Raw genomic sequence first — 20,281 nt, 5'->3', positions numbered from 1 at the left:
AGTTTGTTTTTCAGAGTCCATCGTCTCTCATGGTTCGTCTACCCCTCCCGATTTCCCCCGCTTCATTCTTCCCCTCCTGCTATCTTCTTCTTCTTCTTTTTTTTCTTAACATATATTGCATTATTTGTTTCAGAGGTACAGATCTGAGATTCAACAGTCTTGCACAATTCACAGCGCTTACCAGAGCACATACCCTCTGTTGGGAGGCTTTTAATTAGTGATTTAATCTCTCTTTACTTGTTACAGATCTGTTGATTCTATTTCTTCTTAAGTCAGTTTAGGTAATTTGTATTTCAGGGAATTTGTCCATTTCTTCTAGGTAATCTAATTTGTTTATGTATAATTATTGAGAGTGTTGACATACAATTATTCAAAAGTGTTCTTGTATAATCCTTTCTATCTCTGTAAGGTCAATAGTTACGTCTCCACTTCTATTCCTGACTTTAGTTGTTTGCATCTTCTCTCCTTTTTTTCTTAGTCAATCTAGCTCAAGTTTTGTCAATTTTGAACTTTTCAAATAGCCAATTTTGATTTCACTGAGTTTTTTTATTCTCCGTTTCATTTATCTCAGTTCTAATCTTTACACTTTCCTTCTTTCTGCTGGCTTTGTATTTGGCTTGCTCTTCTCTAATTCCTTAAGGTGTAAACTTAGGTTATTGGTTTGAGATATTCTTTTTTAATGTAAGCATTTACAGCTATAATTTTACCTCTGAACACTGCTTTCACTGTAAGTTTTGGTATGTTGGTTTGAATTTTCATCCATCACAAGGTGTTTTCTAACTTCTCTTGTGATTTCTTCTTTGAAGAAGAAAGCATTAGGAAGCTTGCACGTGGATTCTTTCAGACTCCATGTGTGTCTTTTTCCCTTATGATCTGGCTATATATCCTTATACACCACTGTAATAAATCTTAGCCATGAGTACAACTACATGCTGAGTCCCATTAGTTCTTCTAGGGAATCTCTGAATGCGAGGGTGGTCTTGGGGATTCCCGCAGACTGATATGAGGATTAGATTGCTTAATACACGTAAAGCATTTAGCACAATACTTGGCTCATGGTAAATTCTCAAAATAAGAATAGTGATGATTATAGTGACAATGGGGATGACCAGCACACAGCCATGAACAGAACAGGTGCTCAAGGTCAATCAATCCAATTCCCATCCTTCCCTCCATCCTCTCCCTCTATATGCACTCATATCTAAGCCTCAGCCCAATACCTTTATAATGGCATCTCAATGCTGGCAAGTACCTCAAGTTCAGCTTCCTGTTTGACACAGCAGAACAGTAGGGCCCAGAGAGGTAAACTGAAATGTCCTGGGTCATGTCATGAGTTGGTGACAAAGTTGAAACAAGAACCCAAGTTTGCCCTTTAAGTTCTATACTGACTTCACTGTCACCTGGTATATGTGATGCAGACGAGGAGTAAAATAATTAACCTGGGGCTAGGCTGTCAAGAACCAAGCTGCCATGGAGGCAGAACCTTAAAAACTAGGAAGGAAAGGAAGGCATAAATAAGTCCAGCGCTAAATTAAATGAGACTATTATTTGATCTAAAGGCAGAGTAAAACAATTTCTCCCCTGCCTCTCCATTTCGACATTACCGTTGTTGACTTCTGGGGGTGAGGCCGTGGGCAGGAAGCGGCAGGCGCTAAGCGAGCAGTCACTATCATCCAGCACTGGAACAAAGGGCAAACAAGATGCAGGGGATAGCCAGTACATCTGGACTAGAGAACCCCGATATAGAAACCGGACCAGGTAAATGGAACCTTCCTATCGGTGCACAATTGCTCAAAATTCTGGGCCATATGTGAAATGAGAAGACACCAGACGGGACCAGAGACCCTCTTGAGCCCTGTCTAGAGGCCTCAAACCATGGCCCACCCCCCCCCCGCTCACCATGAAATGTGCAAATGAGGTGTGCAGGAAAGGGGCACAAAAAAATGTTTAAGGACAGCCGAAACAATGCTCCCGCCAGGCTTATGAGGTGAGAACTCTCAGGAATACGGTCCGGAGCGGTGGCTACGCTCAGCGCGCTCCTTGGAAACAGCGGCGGTGGCAGTGAAGCGGGCGTCCTTCCCCACGCCCTTAAACTGACTGCTCCGCAGACAAACGGACAGACACACAGTGCCTCGGTGCGAAGCCTAACCGACCGACGGACAGCGGGCGCCTCTGCACAACGCACTGCCCGCAGCACCTGCCTGGAGACGCCGCGGCGGAGGCTGCAGGGGCGGAAGTGCGTCATCGCCTTTCCGGCCCTCGAACCCGCGCCCGCTCTAGCACGCCCGGAGGCCGTCTCTGCGTGTCGTTGGTCCTCCCGAGCCTCTCAGTCCCGCTTGGAGCTCTGTGCCCCCCTCCTACGGAGCTGCGGCCCTAGTTGGGAAGGCTGAGGCGTGCCGCAGGGCTCCCGGGGCTCGCTCTGGGTCGCTGGCCACTCGGGAGGGTTGGCCGGGCAGCCGCATAGGCCAATTTCCCCGGGGCAAGCTAGCCTCCGCCCGGTAAGAGCCAGTAAGGACTGCCCCCGCATCAGTCCCTGCTCAGTGGCTCCAGGTGGACTGGACCAGTGCAGCGCAATAGGTCAGAGCTCCAGTTCGCCCTGAGCCGGCCGACCCTGCGCTGTGCTGAAAACGCTTCCCCCTCCTCCGAGCCCTCCAGCCACATTGGCGCCTGAGTGGATCTGCACCCGTTCCTTGAACGGCCTGCCACCTACACTGAGCAGCACGTCCCGCATGCTCCCCGACCTCCACGTCTAGCCCCACCACCACACAGCACGCACCGACCTGGCTTTGTCTTCCTCCAGGCCTCCACTTAATCACCACCTAATCAGTGTGGCTTTCCTGACTCCCCAACCCCACTTCCCGCTCTGTTCCTCTCACTTGCAACACTTAACACAATTGTAATTAGAGAGTTGTTTAGGCAGTGATTTAATATATTTTCCCCTTCCTTAGACCATACACTCCAAGAGGGCAAGGGACCGTGCTCTCTGATTCGAGGTTGGTTATAGCAGAAGTTCTGGCCGTAAGTGCCCAGTAAATATCTGTTAATGGATAGATGGGGCTGTTCCAAGGAAGGAGGGAATGAATAAGTATAGATGAGAATGAATGTAAGGTGATGCTGTGATCCATTAAAAACTGGGGAACAAAGTTCAACTCATGGAAGTTGGCCCACAATTTCTGACTGTAGATTCTGAGGCGGAGGAGATACTGATGACTTGCTGTGGTTGCCCTAAGCAATCAGAGAGGACTCCCTGGAGGCAGAGTGTGGACATTTCCAGCTCCCCACAAAGGGGAGCTGCACAAGGCAAAGGGAATTCACTCTAGAGGACACGTGGAAATCTGAGGAAACAGAGTCCCTATTTGTGGGTCACTTAGGAAGTTAAAGAGTAACCTGGGGGTTATCAGAACTAGTTGAATTGAGACTGAACCTCACGTTATGGCAACAATGGCCTTAGAGTCAAAGGCACAGCTTTCTCCTTCTTGGGCCTGCTGGCAGGGACCTGGCGTGACACCTCACAGAAGGTCTCCAGTAAATGGTCAGCTCACCTCACCGAAGCCAGGACAGCTGTGAGAGAAAGTCCCCACTACACTGTGAATCTACATCCTCATCATGAAATAAAGCAATTGGTTTGAAGTCCTTATCATCTCTGACATTTTGTATTTGTAAGACTCCCAATCTGCCCTTGCTGGACAAGTGTGCAAGCCAATGGGGCCAGCAGGCCCCAGGTTCAGGGACTGGAGTCTGAACCTCTGCTTGGAGTGTCGCCAATCTGGGAGGCTCTGAGGATCATTTAAAGATGAGGAAGGGAGTTGGGGATTAACATAAGAATAAAAAAAAAAAAGAAGAAGTATTGAGGAAACAATTACAAAAAAAAAAAAAAGATGAGGAAGGGAGAGATATGAAACTTCATAAGTGCTTAGTGCATTTCTGCTGAATGAGCTAACAAATTAATGAATAAATGAATGTATGAGAAAATAAAGGTGTGAATGGTCAGTAAACCACGCGGGTGGAGTGGGATCAAAGAAAGCTTTGTAGACTCATGCTGGAGCTGAGTCTGAAAAGATCAGAGCAAATCCTAAGCTGGTGAGGGGACTGTGACCATAGCTAGAGGCTTCTTTCTGGGCTTCCTTCTGGTCCCACCCCCCTCCTCCCACCAGGTTGAAGCAAGCGCTAAATCTAAGAGAACACTTTTCCCCCAGATACTGTCTCGCCAGGGTTATTTAATAGAACTTACAGCTACAGGGCAAGGTCCAGGTGGACAGACCTTTTCATCCCCAACTTGTCACAGCCTCTCAAAAGCTCTCTGGCACCCAGAGAACAGTGTGTCCAGAGCTCAACCTGGAAGAGCATAGCCATGGTGCTATGGGGTCTGATGCTGGGAGCCCTGCTGGTGGTCACCGTGGGGTGCCTGTGTCTGCTGGGGCTGCTCCGGCGACGCAGGCCCCAGGAGCCCCCTCTGGATAAGGGCTCCATACCCTGGCTGGGCCATGCCATGGCTTTCCGGAAGAACATGCTTGAATTCCTGAAGCACATGTGGGCCAAGCATGGAGATGTGTTCACAGTGCAGCTAGGGGGCAAGTACTTTACCTTTGTCATGGACCCCCTCTCCTTTGGCCCCATCCTCAGGGATGCACAGAGAAAACTAGACTTCATGGAGTATGCAGAAAAACTGGTGCTAAAGGTATTTGGATACCAGTCGGTGCAAGGAGACTACCGGATGATACACTCTGCCAGCACCAAGTACCTCATGGGGGACGGCCTGGCAGATCTCAACAAAACCATGCTGGACAACCTGGCCCTCGTTATGCTGGGTCCCACGGGCCAGAGTCTGGGTTCTAGTTGCTGGCGTGAAGATGGCCTCTTCCACTTCTGCTACAATGTCTTGTTCAAGGCGGGCTACCTGAGCTTATTCGGCCATACAAAGGACCAGGAGCAGGACTTGCAACAGGCAGAGGAGTTATTTGTCCAGTTCCGCAAGTTTGACAACTTGTTCCCCAGGTTTGTTTATTCCTTGCTGGGGCCCCGGGAGTGGCTAGAAGTGGGCCGGCTCCAGAGTCTGTTCCACAAGATACTCTCTGTGCAGCACAACTTGGAAAAGAATGGCATCAGCAACTGGATATCCTACATGCTTCAGTATCTGAGGGAGCAGGGAGTAGCCCCAGCCATGCAGGACAAGTTCAACTTCATGATGCTCTGGGCCTCCCAGGGGAACACGGGCCCAACCTCTTTCTGGGCCCTCTTGTTCCTGCTAAAGCACCCAGAAGCCATGCGGGCTGTGAGGGAGGAGGCCACCCAAGTCCTGGGGGAGGCCAGGCTGAAGGCCAGGCAGTCCTTTGACCTTGACATCAGCGCCCTGCACCGCACTCCAGTGCTGGACAGTGTGATGGAGGAGACGCTGCGGCTGGGGACTGCACCCACCCTCCTCAGGGTGGTGCACAGTGACCATGTCCTGAAGATGGCCAATGGACAGGAGTACCTGCTCCGAAGTGGAGACATCGTGGCCCTCTTCCCCTATCTTTCAGTGCACATGGACCCTGACATCCACCCGGAACCCACTGCCTTCAAGTATGATCGCTTCCTCAACCCCAATGGTAGCCGAAAAGTGCACTTCTGCAAGGCAGGCCAGAAGATCCACCACTATACCATGCCGTGGGGCTCAGGTGTCTCCATCTGCCCTGGGAGGTTCTTGGCCATCAGTGAGATGAAGCTCTTTGTCCTGCTCATGGTCACATACTTTGACCTGGAGCTGGTGGACCCTGACACATCTGTGCCACCTGTGGACCCCCACCGCTGGGGCTTTGGCACCACCCAGCCCAGCCACGAGGTGCGCTTCCGTTACCGCCTGCGACCTACCCACTGAGCTCTGCCAAGGTGGCCGCGAGCCTAGCCTCAAGACGTCCCTTGGGAGTCTCCACCTCCTCCAGCCCCTCTGAAGGCCCACCTTTCCCTCGGGTTCTGTGGCATCACCTTCCTCTGTCCTGGTCGCCTTCCTTAGCTCTCTGACTTTTCCCAAACTTAGTTTGGGAAATAACGTGTACTTTGACAAGTCCTGCAGTACAGAAACTGGTTATCGTGAGTAACGGAGTGTCTTGCTAATGTTACCCTCCATCCTCCCACCTCACTTTATTATTTTCCTCGACGCCTATTCCACATCCTGTGGAATTCAGGTTCGTCCAGAGCAATACAAGGCAAGCCTCGTGTGTAATTTTTCATTTCCTAGTTGACACATTTTTAAAAAAGCAAAAAGAAACAGGTGAAGTTCATGTTTATAATATATTTAACTGAGCCTAATATATCCAAAATATTAGCATTTCATTATGTCATCAATAAAAGAATATTAGTGAAATAATTTTACGTTTCTTTTTCTTGTGTTGCCTTCAAAATCTGGCGTGTACTTTTTCCCCTTGCAGCATGTCTCATTTCAAACCAGCCGCATTCTAAGTACTCAACAGTCACAAGTGGCTATTGGCTCCCGAATTCATAGAGCAGGTCTGGAGACATGGTGCCTTTCACGTAGGAGTTATTCAAGGTCCCTGCTCCGTGCCGTTGTCCCCCCTCCACACCCCCACCCCAGGGTGATCTCATCCCCTCCTCTGGTTTCCACAACCATTGCTGAGCTTGGAGCCCCTCCTACGTCCAGACCCTCATCCTTCCCACCGGGGTCCCACAGCCCCTCTGACTCAGTTTGGCTCACGTAGAACTCAGCATCTGTCCCCCACGTCTGCCCTGAATCACGCCCTTCTCCGGATTTCCCTGCCTATCTCTGCTCAGGACACCACCACCCACCCCATCCCCCCAAGACAGATACAGAGGAGACACCCTCACCTCCCCCACTCTCACCCACAGTCATGCCCCAGTTCTGTCAGTTCAAGCCCCTGCAGTGTCTCTGAAACTGTCCCCTTTTCCCCACCCCCACTGCCGTTCCTAGAGCTCAGCACTCTGCGTCTCTCCGCCACCAGGCCTGTCTGGCCCTCTGTTCACCCCGACCTTTCTCCAAACCTTTCGCCTCTGATTGTCCTTCTCTCATTTTTCTGGCTCCCCATCCCTCCACACACCTAACATTTAAATTTTGCCACAGTCGGTCCCCAAATTTTCAACCCAGTGCAATTCAACATTGCCAACTTTGTCTAACAGAATGGTCTGTAAAGTAGAGTGGCTTGCTGTAATGGCCACCCCTGGTGCTGGCTACTCCTGGAAACCTTCCTGGATCTCCCCTCTTCCATCCCCTGCCCCAGAACGGACTCCATCCGCTGAGGTTCCCCTAGCCCTGTTCACATCATAGCACATCTGTTATGTGTCATTGCTTTCTGTGTCCTGCTCTCTTCCTCCCGGCCCCTCCCTCCGACTGGAGCTCATAGGGCTTGGTACCTTATTGCTCCATCTCTGACCCCCAATTCCCTAAATGGAGATTAAATGATAGAAAATTGACTCCATCTCAGCTGTTTTACTTCATGTCCTCAAATCATTTCCTTCCCCACCCTGGCCTCACTCAGCTTTCTGGCATGTGAGATGGAGACAATCCCATTGCCAAGCATGCTTACCAGGGCTGGGAGGGGGGAGAGTGGTTTTTTTGTTTCGGTTTGTTGTCTTTCTTTTTTTCCATAGGTAGTAACAGCTGTAAACCCTCAAACCTTCACAGAGTAGAGCCGTGCCTGTCCTTCTCCCCGGGTCAGCCAGGGGAAAAGTCCAGCTTGCCTCAGAATCTGAGGACCAAGAGAATCCTGGGAGCTTTCCTGGAAAGGTCTGAGCAGTGCAGCTAGGAAGCCAGGCCTTTGGGCAGATGCAGAGCAGCGGGAGGGACCAACATCCAGGCTGGGAAATAAGGGCAGGATGGAGGGGGCTCTGTCCTGGCCCGGGCTGTGAGAGCCCACCTCCAATTCTCTCCCTGACCAGTGCCTTCTGTGCTCTAGTCAGAGCCCTCGATATGGTCAGCAATGCAGTCAGTGGCAATGAGGACAGTGAAAGGGATCAATGGGTCACCTGTGGCCAGCCCTTCTCCTCCCCCTTGGGCACAGGCTTCAGGGCCCTTCTTATACACCTGCTGTTTGCAGAGAGCACATACCCACACTCACACAGCTAGAAAAAGATACACAGGAACACACAGAAAACCTGTGTGCACAGACCCAGACCCATGTGGATACAGTGACGTGTTCATGTCGGACCCACATACACAGCCATATGTACTATGCACAGCCCACATGGCAACACACACACACACACACACACATAAATGCACCAGTGCTGGGGACAAGCCCTGCCAGGTGTCCCTCGGCTGGCATAGCTTGTCCCATCCCATCTGTGCATCATGGATACAAAGTCAGAGACTCTGGGTCCCTAGACCCTGTTGGTATAGTCAGGCTGCTCGTTGGGCAGGACTGAGGTCCCCAGTGGGGCAGATTTCAGGAGCTCTAAAATAGAGCCCCACCCCCACATCCTCAAGCAAATCACCACCTTCAGAGCCAAAGCTTCATTGCCTAGGGCACCACGGGAGCTCAGAGTCCTTCATGACAGTGGGAGTCTGGGGCCTTGGGAGAGAGAATTAAAGGCACAAGAGCTGAACAAGATGGAGGCAGGGGAAACAAAGAGTGAAAAATCAGCACAGTCAACTCTGGCAACATTCAGGGACAGCCCTGCTTGTGACACACGGGCTGTGACTAGAGCATCTGAAACTCGGGGGAAGCAAAGAAAGAATGGCAGAATATTGACCACCTGCTCCATTCTCTATTGATCCAGTCATTCATTAAAAAATATACTTAATGAGCCTCCGCTATATTCTAAGCACTGACTTAAGCACAGGGGATATCGATTTAATACATGGCAAAGTCCCTGCTCTCCTGGAGCTTGCATATACCTAGCCCTGTGTTCTCTTGTCCTCCAGTCTATCCACCTGTAAGTTTCCTTCCGTGCATTACCATCTGCTAGGCTCTGTGCTGGGTTTTTCAGGACCAGCACAGCAGGATGTGGGCAGGTTATACCAGGTGGTTTTGGTAGGTGGGGAAAAGCAGTGAGTGCTTTAGAAACTCAGGAAAGAGAGATGTCACTGTGTGCCAGGAGCTCCCTGGGGAAAGGTTTTCAGTAGCCAGGGAGGATGCTAACCATTGGAGACATGAAGAGGGAAGCACCCAGGCAGGGTACATCAGCCAGGAATCCTTGGATTGCAAGTAACAGAACATCACCATGTGAAGGAATATATTGGTTCGTGTAACGGTCAAGTCCACGACTGGGATGAGCTTCCACCTAGATTCTGGGACTTCCACACTGCCCTCGGGGTCTGCTCATTCACAGTGCTATCACCTCACCCTCTGAAGTTCGAGTTGATGAAGGAGCACCCCCACACTGCACATCCTCTTGGCTTCAGTCTCATGCCTCTGTTCTAGCATGTTCTAGTTGCCGCATTTCACAAGCTCTACCTGGGTCCTGTGCCCATCCTAAATGAATCACCATGCCAGGAAAAAGTGAGGCTGTAACTGGCCCAAGTCCTGTGCTCTTCCTGAGCTCCACCCAAAGCACAGGGCAGAGTGAACAACGAGTGGTTTCTCAGAGCAAGCAGAATTCCATGACAGGACAAAGATGAATGGACAGCTGGCTGAAAAGTGACCCCTGTTACACAAGAGAGTGGGCAAGCACAAAACATGGAGGTGGGAATGCGCAAGAAACAAGGGGTGCCTGGTGTCCAGGAAATGAAAAGTAACGAAGGGTATAAGGGTAAGCTGGTGTATGGGATTCTCCTTGTGAAAGCTCCAGGCTCAAAGCTGGACAGACTTTGGACTTGATTGTGCAGGCCCCAGGGACCCCCGAAGGCTCCAGGGAGGGGGCATGGGAAGCAGAGGGAGGATGAGCCTCCTGGACTGTTGGGAACATGTGTTCACTCCGCCTTCCACCTGCCAACTCTCACGTTCCGGGGAAGTTCCCCATGTGGGGCACTTCCAGCCCCTCCTGCTCGCCAGCCTCTTGGAGCCACCATCAACGCTGTGACATTAAACAATATTGCAGCAATATTTCCCCAGCTGAGCTCCAGGGAAGGGAGCCGACTGGTGGGTGGCAAGCCTTGGGCTACTCTGAGGAAGATGGAAGTGATGGCTGAGGGTGAGGTGATCGTTCTGGCTGGTGGGTACGGATTAGATGACAGGAGAGCATGATGACAAGAAGCACAGAGGTCAGTTGGGAAACCACTCTAGCAATTCATGCAAGAGAGTATGGTTTCCTGGAAGGCAGTAAAGAAAGTGGAGGAAGGAGGCAAGAGTAGGCAGATGCCGCTGATGGTGGAGCACTGAGAACCAACCACGGGACGTGGCAACATGGTCCCTGAGGCCTTGGCCTTTGGAGAGAGGAGTTTGGGGGGATGCCCAACTGAGCTAGGTCCCATCCACTCTCACTGGACTGTGGTATGGCCACTCAGGCTTGATTTTCCCCCACATCACCCTTGTTGGGTGAGCGCTCAGCCTGCCTCTCCCTGAGGTCATGCATGCCAGTCATTTCTTCTTGGGCAGTGAGCCTGCTACTCTCAGAGCTGCTGGACAGAGGGGCCTGTGCAGGGCCAGGTGCCTGGGGCCGCCTGAGCACAGTGACAAGGAAAGCCTTCAGGTACTGGCGAAAGTGGCGGCTGGAGAAAGCATAGAGAACGGGGGTGAAGCAGCAGTGAAGGAAGGCGATGCTCTCTGTCACCTGCAGTGCATAGTCCAGGTGCTTGGTAACCTGGCATTCCCCAAAGACTTGCAGGTCCAGCAGTGAGTGCAGAAACAAGGTGAGGTTGTACGGGAACCACAGCACAAAGAAGGCTACCACCAGGGCTGCGACTATCCTTAGAGCCCGGCCCTGGCCCGGGGGCCTCAGCCTGACCAGCACACAGCCAATGCGGGAGTAGAAAAAGACCATGACAAGGAGTGGAAGGAGAAACCCCAGGAGGTTCTGCTGGAAACGGAGGAAGAGCTTCCAGATGGTCGCATGACCCCCAAAATCTGCATAGCAGTTCCACACACCTGTGGGGTTTTCATGTGTCTGCACAAAGACCATGTCAGGGATGGAGACAGCCAGGGCCACAGCCCATACCATGGCAGCCAGGAGCAGACTTTTCGCCCGGGTTCTCAGCCTGGGATGGGGCTGAGTGTGGACGATCTCCAGGTACTTGTCCAGGCTCATGCAGCTAATGAAGAAGATGCCACTGTAGAAGTTGATGGTATAGAGGGTGCTCACCATCTTGCACAAGAAACTCCCAAAGACCCAATGCCAGGCCACAGAAATGCCCCAGAAAGGCAGTGTCACCACAAACAGGAGGTTGGAGATGGCCAGGTTCAGCAGATAGACCTCAGTCATCCGCCTGCGAGGTATATACCGAAGCAAGACCACTAGAAGAAGGAGGTTCCCACCCAAACCCAGCACAAAGATCAGGCTGTAGAAGATTGGCAGGAAGATCCTGCCAAAGGCCAGCACCTCGTCCTTCCTGCAGAGCATGAAGGTCACCTGGTCCAGGTAGTACTCATAGTCATAGAAAGAGCTGCTGTTCTCAGAACTGGCGACCTTGGTGGTGGGCAGCAGAGGGGAGGCGGTGGAGGCCATGTTGGGAGGACACGTCCAGTTCTGGAGCTCTGTAGACCAGAGTACAGTGGGAGAGAAATAGTGAAACCAGACATTCTCTACCATTCTCCAAACCCACTTTTGCTACTGCTCTGGGAGGCCCCACAGACTCTTCACATCAACATCAGTACCTGTAGGCTAGCGAGGAAGAGCACAAGTGTGGGGAGCCCGAGCCTACCACTTACAGCTGTTACCTTAGGTGGGTGGCTTAACCTCAGGTGTTTTCACAGTACTCCCTTCTTTCATTATGGCTTCTCTTCTTTATTTTCTCCTTCATCGTTTGAAAGAATTGATAATCTTTCAGATTTTTCTTTATTATTTAGGGGTACCCATTCACCTGTGTATTGGGTCTCCATACTCTTCCTCATGTGTGCCTTACAATTATTCTTCTTTGTGTGGCTTATGTTTTTTTTTTTTTTTCAACAAGCACTTCTCTTCAGTGGGACTTCTTTTATCCATAAATGTCTAGTGTGTCCACTCTGGCTTTCAATTTTCTTGACTTCTATCACCTACGGATTTCCCTTATTTTTGTTATTTTAAAAATATTTTATTTATAAATATTTAGTTTTACATCAATATTTTTATTTATAAATATTTAATATTTTAAAAATAAAAATATTTTATCCAGTGTATCTAGGTTTATAGCAGAAAGGTGTGATCCATCATGCTGAGAGACTCAGAACCTACTAAACCTTTCCATCCCTCAGTTTTTCCATCTTTAAAATGATACTACTAATAATAGTACCTACTTCATGGGGTTCTTGTGAAGCTTAAATGTGATCATTCACGTAGAGCACTTCACACTCTACGAAAAGAGTGCCCAGAACATAGTAGGCACTCATTGAATGTTAGCTTAAATTATTGCTTTGTTGAGAACTGAGTCCATCATCTTCCCACCAGTGTCTTCTCTCCTGCATCTCTCTAATTGAATGGCACCACCAACTACTCAGTCACCTAGGACTGAAATGTGGGAGACATTCCGGATTCCTTCCTCACCGCCCCCCACCACCTGCGAATCTCTACCTCCTTACTGCCATTTGAATATGTCCAACATTTCTAAGTCCCATAAAAATATATACATGATACTTGTTTAATAGAATTAAAACAAATGAAACAAAAATACTTTGAAGGAGTTCAAAGAGATGAAAGGGAAAGCAGGATGATAGGCACAGCATTCGAGATGGTGGCTGCCTGGGCAGAAGCCAGAGGCATGGAATGAGAGCAGGTCACTGTCTGTGGTCCAGTTAGTTCCCTCTGGGGCAGTGGTTTCCCAGGTTTTAATTGTATTTTTAAAAATGCTTTTTAAGGGCACCTGGGTGGCTCAGTCAGTTAAGTGTCTGCCTTCGGCTCAGGTCATGATCCCAGGGTCCTGGGATCAAGTCCCACATCAGGCTCCTTGCTCAGCAGGGAGCCTGCTTCTCCCTCTCCCTCTGCCCCTCCCCCTGCTCGTGTTCTCTCTCTCTCTCTCAAATAAATAGATAAAATCTTAAAAAATAAAATAAAAATGATTTTTAAGAGAGAGACTCACATGCACCAGTGATAAGAATCTGTCATGAACCAAGGATTATGCTTAATCTTGTTTTGTGTTCCAGGAGAGGGACTTCATGTTCAACACATTAGATTGTTCACCAATGAAGAAGAGGGTTTTGGAGGAGAGAGTAGGAGATAAAAAAGAATGCGTCACTCAAGGAAGCACTCATGCACGGCCTCTGGAGTGGGGCCTATAGGCTGGTGATCATGGTTCATAAACCAAGAAATACAAATCAAGCCCACTTTGCACCTCTGTGTTTTATTTTTTATTCTTTGATTCAAGAGAGATTGAACTTTTTAGTATATTCAATGCCTATTTGTATTTCTTCTGTGAATAGTTCATTGTTTTAATGGATGGGATTCTCATTTTATAAGTGGTTTTATATGGTAAGGATTTAGCTTTTACATTGCAAACATTTGCCCCAATCCTTCCTGGTAGAAGTTTTGTCTCTTTTTTTTCCCAGGTAGAACTCTGAAAGAAATGTTGACTCAGGCCTTCAGCGGACCCATCCTATATCCATGACACTGGGACCTCACAGCTGATGGAAATATACAATGCTGCTGAGACAGAACATCTCCCAGGGAAACCCCAGAGTCTTCCTACTCATTGAGCCTCTGTACCACCCTTGGACTCCTATTAAATGGCATCTGCCAAATGTTGGGGAAAATCACACACATGCTTTAGCCCTACCTAGGAGCTCAGCCTGGGTGGCTTTATCTAGGGTTGGGCTCTGGACTGGCCTCAGGAACTTTGCCTGTGCCTTCCTTTCCTGGTCCTCCATTCCCCTCCTGTGCATCTGGGGTCTCCTTTCCTTGAGCCCCTCCCTTTCCTGGGCAACAGTAAGGGGCCTGGCTGGTGTTGGAGTCCATGAGCTACTGGAGTTGGGAGGAGGGAGTGCTCTTCTGCACTTGGACCTGATTAGGGATTATTAATCAGAAGTTATCACTAATTAAACACCGGCTCTTCTGGTCCAGCATTACTGACATTGATTCTGACCTGGGTTCTCAAAGTCCCTGCTTTAACAAACAACCAAGTCTGATGATCGTTTTGATCAAAGCCAGAGGTTAGGGTCCAGGCTGGCCCAGGTCACCTTTACAAGGCTCCTTCCACCTGGAACACTGTTCCCTTCCCTCTTGGGGCCTCTGGCCTCCTGACCGTTCACTCTGGGAATCTTTCCAGGTCACTTTGAACTCTGAGACCATGAACCCCATGCTCCTGACTGCCCTTCAGGTCCCTGTCAACTCACACCTACCTGTCCCTCTGGACTCACTCGGGTTTTTCTTTTTTGTGTTCACTTTTCCTTATGCCCGAATTCATTTGGTTTATCCAGCAATACCTTGAGAGGAATAAATGAGAGTATCAGCTATTTACATGCTAGTACGAATTAGCAGTATGAAGTTCTGCAGTGGAACCTTTGGGGGAATCTAGGGAACTATACGGAGAGGGAGGATTTAAAGAGGAGGGAAAACAAGGATGAGGTGAGCAGAGCTTCCCCGACAATGAAGCCAAGGGCACAAAGGCAAACTACAGCTTGTCTCTGGAGCAGTAACATCATCCTCTTTGTGACTTCCTGAAGCTGCTGGCCTGGGCTGGCTCCAGTTTTGACTCAGCAAGAATCTCTGGCTGAAGAGTAATGCCCCCATCTGAGGATCTAGGGCTCGCCTCCCTAGGCCTCTCAGAGAAGTCACAGTGGAGGCAACAAGGGAGAGGATATCACTACGTCCATCTAGGCAGGAAGGCAGCCATGTTAGTTGAGCTCCTTCCATGAGCTGACCACACAGGTGTAATTTTCTCCTTTAATCCTCACCATAGTTCTGGGAAGCAATACTATTATGATTCCCATTTTCTAGATGAGGAGACTGAGGCTTGGAATCGGTGGAGTTCCATTGCCCCCAGCTTCAAGATCAGCAAATGAGGGACCCAGGATTGGATGGCCCCAACGATATAAGGTAGCACTGGTGACCCTTTTCCCCTAGCTCCCCTTCTCGGTATGGCCAAACCTGAAGTTGAAGAATGAGCTTCTGGTAGCGGGACTTCTGACCTTAGTAACCAGTGGAGAAAATATCCAAAGTCATTAATATGCTGAAGCAGCTCCCACAGGCTTGTGAGAGCCAGTTATGCAACATCTGGGAGGCATCCAACAAACACTCATGATATTAACCAGTTCTGCATTTGGGGATGTCAAGTTGGTAGCTTGAAACTGGTCATGGTGGGGATATTTACACCATGGCAAATGCTACAATTGGAGCTTCCTCTCCTTCTTGCATGTGCTCCCCACCGCCACCCCCATCCCTGAGAGCTGGTTATTAAACCTTTACTGGCATACCCCTGATCAAGACCCCATGAAGCCTGACCTACCCCTGCCCATTTCCCTCCATCCTTATCTGTGTCTCCATCACCTTTCCTCCTCGACCTGCCACATCGGTGCCGTAGCTGCCCTCCTCCCCAGCCAAGAGCCCTTGGGGACAGGGGCCCATGCAGGTTCCCCGTGGTCTGGCCATACTGAGCGTGCTGTCCACAGTGCAGCTGTGACTAGTGAACAAATAAACAAGCTCAAACGTTACCCCAAAAAGCCACACCAGCTTTCAAAATGTAAAACCAAGAATAACATCTGAGATCACTTCTAGTGAACAAAAATTATGCTGGCCTCCTTACAATTTGGAAATCATACCCTTTAAAATGCAACCCAAATTCTCCCTTCCCAAAAGGCTGCCCAGGCTGCTAGCCTGGTGTAACTCCTGCCCCAACCCCCAGCACTCGCAGAAGGTCACTCCTCAGTCGTGGAGCCTGGCTCCTTGGGCGGAGTCACCTTTTGAGAGTGGCTCGCCCCCTCTGCGAGGCAGAGGTTGGAACTCATTAGCACAGGGCTGGCATCTGAGAGGAATTCAACAAGTGACCATGGACTCAATCAGTACTGTCACCTCTCTTCATCCCTTCTTCTCACGCCTCATTTTTCCCTTGCCTGGTTTTCTGCCTGCCCCCCACTTGTGCCCTGGACACAGCAGAGCCAAGACCCTCCTTGTGTGGGGCCTCTCCCCAGCCCAGGCCAGCGTGCCAGTGGGCCTTGGGAGCCCCGAGCCATGGAGCACGTCCAGCCCACTGCTCTCCTGGAGCCATGTTCAAGTGCTGCCTCCAGTTGGCACAGCCTCCCTGGACCAATGTCACAGGATGTGCCCTCTGGCCACCCCCAGCTTCCTCCCTCAGGAGGCTCCCCTCCCCAGGAGGCTCTGGGAGGACTGGGGTGGAGATGGAGTCCCAAGGCCTGGACTCCACCCTGGCTCAGCTTGGGATGGGCCCCCTCTGCCTATAAATCTGGTTTGACCATTCTGCATTTATGGCCTCGCTGTGGCTGGAAAAATTGAAGCAAGGAGCTCTGAAGTGACGCCCTCTCTGACTGCAGCGTCTGGCTGTGGAAAGTGCTCCGGCCTTGGGACATAGGTAGAAGAATACTTGCCTTTGGGTGAACTGGTAACAGCTGGGGATCACTCTATTCCCCCACCGCCCCGGGGTTTGAGAAAACACCAGATGTTCAACTCTACTGCATATATGACAATTACAGCAACAACGGTGACAAACACCCACCACTTCCATAGCACTTAGGTTGGGCCAGGCTCTGTTCTCAGAACTCGGCATGCATCCGTTCATTTCATCTTGGCAATACCACCCTGATGCAGGTGCTATTATCATCTCCATTTTATATAGGAGGAAAATTCGTCACAGAGAGGCTAAGGAACTTGCCCGAGGCCACACAGCTAGTAAGTCACAGAGCTGGGATTTGAACGCAGGCTGAGTCTGAGCTAGCTCATTAAAAGACAAGGGTGAAGGATGGACACTAGAGATGAAGTGACAGGAGACCAGGCTGCAGTTGTTGCTTGGGGTGCCTGAATGGAAGAGGCTGGGGGGCTGATGGTATGTGAAAGAAAAACAGGGAAAGGAAAGGCGAGCCACACAAGGAGGCCCTGAAGGAAGAAGTTTGGTGCCTCAGGAATAGCACACTGGGAGAGAACTCATGAACAACCTACTCGGGGCAGAGCCGGGTCTCTGCTTCACTGCTTGATTTGGGATGCCCTTGGGCTTGAACTTCGGGCCCTGCCAGCCCTAATACAAAGTCAAGGCTTCCGTCCTGGAGCTCTTGACTTGCACAAGCCTGTCTTCTCGCCCATAAAATAAATAGCACTCACAGCAAAGAATTTTGTGAGGAGTAAATCGCGGGCAATCATTTTAACAGCTAACATCATAGAGCCCTGACGGTGTGCTGGGTGCTGGGGCAAGGAGTTTTACATGTATTGACTTACTCAATCCTCACATTTACCTTACAGAAGTTATAGAAGTTAAATACTATTATCAGCCCCATTTTATAGCTGACAACACTGAAGCACAGAGAGGTTAGGGAACTGGCCCAAGATCACACAGCAAGTGACTAGTAGATCCAGGAATTGAAACCCAGATTTTTTTTAAAGATTTTATCTATCTATGTATTTATTTTGAGAGAGAGAGAGAGAGAGAGCACAGGGAGAGGGGCAGAAGGAGAGGGAGAGGGAGTGAATCTCAAGCAGACTCCACGCTGAGCGTGGAACCCACCATGGGGCCTGGCTCAATCTCACAACCCTGAAATTATGACCTGAGCCGAAACCAAGAGTTGGACGCTTAACCGAATGCGCCCCCCCCAGGCGCCCCTCCCAGAGTCCATGCTCTTAAACACTGAGTCATACTGCCTCTCAGAGAAAATAACAAGCCAGTTGTAGTCCCCTCTGCCAAGCTTTCTGTGTATTCATGTACTCACTGCTCACAACAACCTTGTGAGACAAGCACTATTCCACTCCCATTTTACAAATGAGGAACTGAGGCTCAGAGAGGGGGACTAATCTGCCCAAGGCCACTCAGCAAGTGTGCTACAGGGTCAGAAACGGAGTCCCTGCAGCGGATCCAGGGCCAGAGCCCTGGACCATATGCTGGGAGCTCCACTGCTGGGAGCCCTGACCTCAGACTCACGGGATGGACAGCTACCCTCTTCATGGTCCACTATGAGAAGCCTTGCATTTGGACTCATTGTGATGTATAAAACACAATGAAAACAATAGTAACGGGTCCTGACATTTACACAGGGCTCCATGCTTCCCCAGACTCTTATAGCCTGGTCCTTGCAAGTCCTCCTGGGTCCCTTGTTAGAGGCAGCAGGTGTTACCTCCATGGTTTCTCAGGAAGCCCAGAGCCACACCACAAATCAGGCAGAGCTGACCTTAGAGCCTCGAACTGCAGAGCCCTGGACCGTGGCACACTCTCCTTTTCTCTTTACTTTTTTTAACATGTATTTTTCCTGATTACAAAAATAATATGTGCGCAATGTAAAATGCGGAAATATAAGGGCAAAAAATAGAAAAGAGGCTAATTGCCTCCAGGAATAATCTTTGGGAATGTTTTGGTGTATCTTGTCTGTTTTCATGTCCAGAGCTCCGCCCACTGCACTAAACCCCCCTGGATTTGTGGAATCACAGAGCCTGGCTGGAAGAGCGGTTTGTCCAGTCCCCTGCAGGGCATGAGGGCCTTTGAAGTTTCCTCCTGCTCCCTGGGAGATGTGAGGCCCGCCTGCTCCCCATGCTCCCTGGGACCCACATTACTTAATGTTTCCTGGCTCTTATCAGGGACTGGGGATGTTTGCGACATTGATAAAATCACAAGGCAACCCCTCCTCCCAAAGCTTATTTCAGTTAATAAAAACGAAGTGGTTTTAGAGCCCAACTCTTGAAGGAGCTGCTGCAGAAGCAGGTATGATTGTCATGTCATGTCTTTCCTGAATCGTTTTTGCTTTTACCTCAGTTTTGTCTCTCTCATTGTCGCCTGAACTCTTACCACGAGAGCTCCTTGCATTTATAGTTCAGCATTATGCTTGGCTCAAAATGAAATACAGTCATCATCTCCACTACCCTCAGGGAGGGTGGGACACTCAGCATGGTGCAGCATGGAAGAATAGACAGAATAGATTAGTCCACTTCTTAATGGCTGAGTCACCCTGGGCAGATTGCCTAACCTCTCTGAGCCTTACCTATAAAATGTCTCCTTCCTGAAGTTTTTCTAATAATTGAATGAGTGCCATAACTATCGGTTCCCTTCCAGGCCCATAAATAACACTTGGCTTAGCCCGGGATAGATAAGAGAAAATCCTGAGACTGTCTGGGGCAGAAGGAGGGAGCTGAGGACCTGGGCAGGGAGTAACAAGAGAGGACCAGGGGGCACAAGGAGAGCATGTGGATGTGTGCAAAAGAAGACCACAGAGCTGGGGGGTGGTTTAAAGACCATCTCATCTGTCTCCGCTGGGGAACCCGAGGCCCAGGGAGGAAAGGGAATGCCTGAGGTACTCAGTTGTCTGATACCAACTCTCAGGGACTTTCAGAATCCACAGAGCAGATTCTCAGAGCGGGAGTCAAGGGGGATGTGGTCAGCAGACAGCCTCACTCCCCAGCTGCTGAGGCAACTGCTCCAAGAGTTGCCCTAAAGAGAATGCTCCACCCTGACCCATTCACACTTCCCTCTCCCCACACCTGTGGCCACTCTCTAAGCCACCGGACCCAGTCTCTCCCTGCAGCCCGTGGGTAGGGCCCACCCCACTCCAGCCATGGCCATAACCTCCCAGAGCCAGACCCACTTGCCGAGGGGTGTCCAACCTCACCCAGGAGGAGAGCAGCAGCTCCTGGATCCTGCTTCCTCAGAGAAGTGCAGAGAGAGTATGAGTCTTTCGCCCGCTCTGGATCAGCCCTGCACACATCCCGCTTTATTCCGGAACAAAGCATCCCTTTGCGCCTGCCCCAGCCTATTTCCCTCCCTGGAAACGAGTCAAGCCCAAACGACCGCCCCTCATTAAGGAGCAACTCCCCCCCACCCAAAGACAATCTACTGACTTCGGAAAACACGCGTCCCCAACCACACCTCTCTGGATCAGTTCCCGGGCAGCTGGGCCAAGGAGACGAACAGCTCCAGTCCGGACCTTCAGGCCTTTGCTAGGCAGCTTTTCCCAACTCCAGCCAGCTGCATCGATCTCAGACACCTCTCCAGCATGATCTTACTACCATCCTCCCCCACATCTCCTCTGTCCATAACTCCCACCAAGCAGAGCTGTGTCTGCGTCCCCAGAGTGTCAGCACGATTCTCATCTCCTAGACTTTCCAAACCATCTTCCCCCTT

General features: G+C 50.3%; 2 protein-coding genes across 3 annotated transcripts; one reads left to right on the top strand and one right to left on the bottom strand.

Annotated features, from left to right (window-relative positions):
• The first annotated feature begins 4,215 nt into the window (after positions 1–4,215).
• On the top strand, positions 4,216–5,983 carry CYP8B1 (cytochrome P450 family 8 subfamily B member 1). The gene has a single exon (XM_006747953.3). It carries the CDS (start codon positions 4,352–4,354, stop codon positions 5,855–5,857), a length of 1,506 nt encoding a protein of 501 aa, XP_006748016.1. The 5' UTR covers positions 4,216–4,351; the 3' UTR covers positions 5,858–5,983.
• Positions 5,984–6,256: 273 nt separating this feature from the next.
• ACKR2 (atypical chemokine receptor 2) lies at positions 6,257–20,005 on the bottom strand. Of its 2 annotated transcripts, XM_081825310.1 has the most exons (3): positions 19,770–19,875; positions 14,355–14,438; positions 6,257–11,582 (listed from the first exon to the last, which is right to left on the bottom strand). In XM_081825310.1, the coding sequence occupies exon 3, from the start codon at positions 11,551–11,553 to the stop codon at positions 10,393–10,395; it is 1,161 nt and encodes a 386-aa protein (XP_081681436.1). In that variant the 5' UTR covers positions 11,554–11,582; positions 14,355–14,438; positions 19,770–19,875; the 3' UTR covers positions 6,257–10,392. The 2 variants fall into 2 exon arrangements, with proteins under 2 accessions (XP_081681436.1, XP_081681432.1); XM_081825306.1 differs by lacking the exon at positions 14,355–14,438 and having other exon boundaries at positions 19,770–20,005.
• Positions 20,006–20,281: the final 276 nt, after the last annotated feature.

The sequence above is a fragment of the Leptonychotes weddellii genome, chromosome 1, assembly GCF_054177405.1.
Source record: "Leptonychotes weddellii isolate Sample4059 chromosome 1, ASM5417740v2, whole genome shotgun sequence".
Taxonomy (NCBI): Eukaryota; Metazoa; Chordata; class Mammalia; order Carnivora; family Phocidae; genus Leptonychotes; species Leptonychotes weddellii.
Note: the sequence above shows the minus strand (reverse complement) of the source record. Positions and strands in the feature narration are given on the sequence as shown.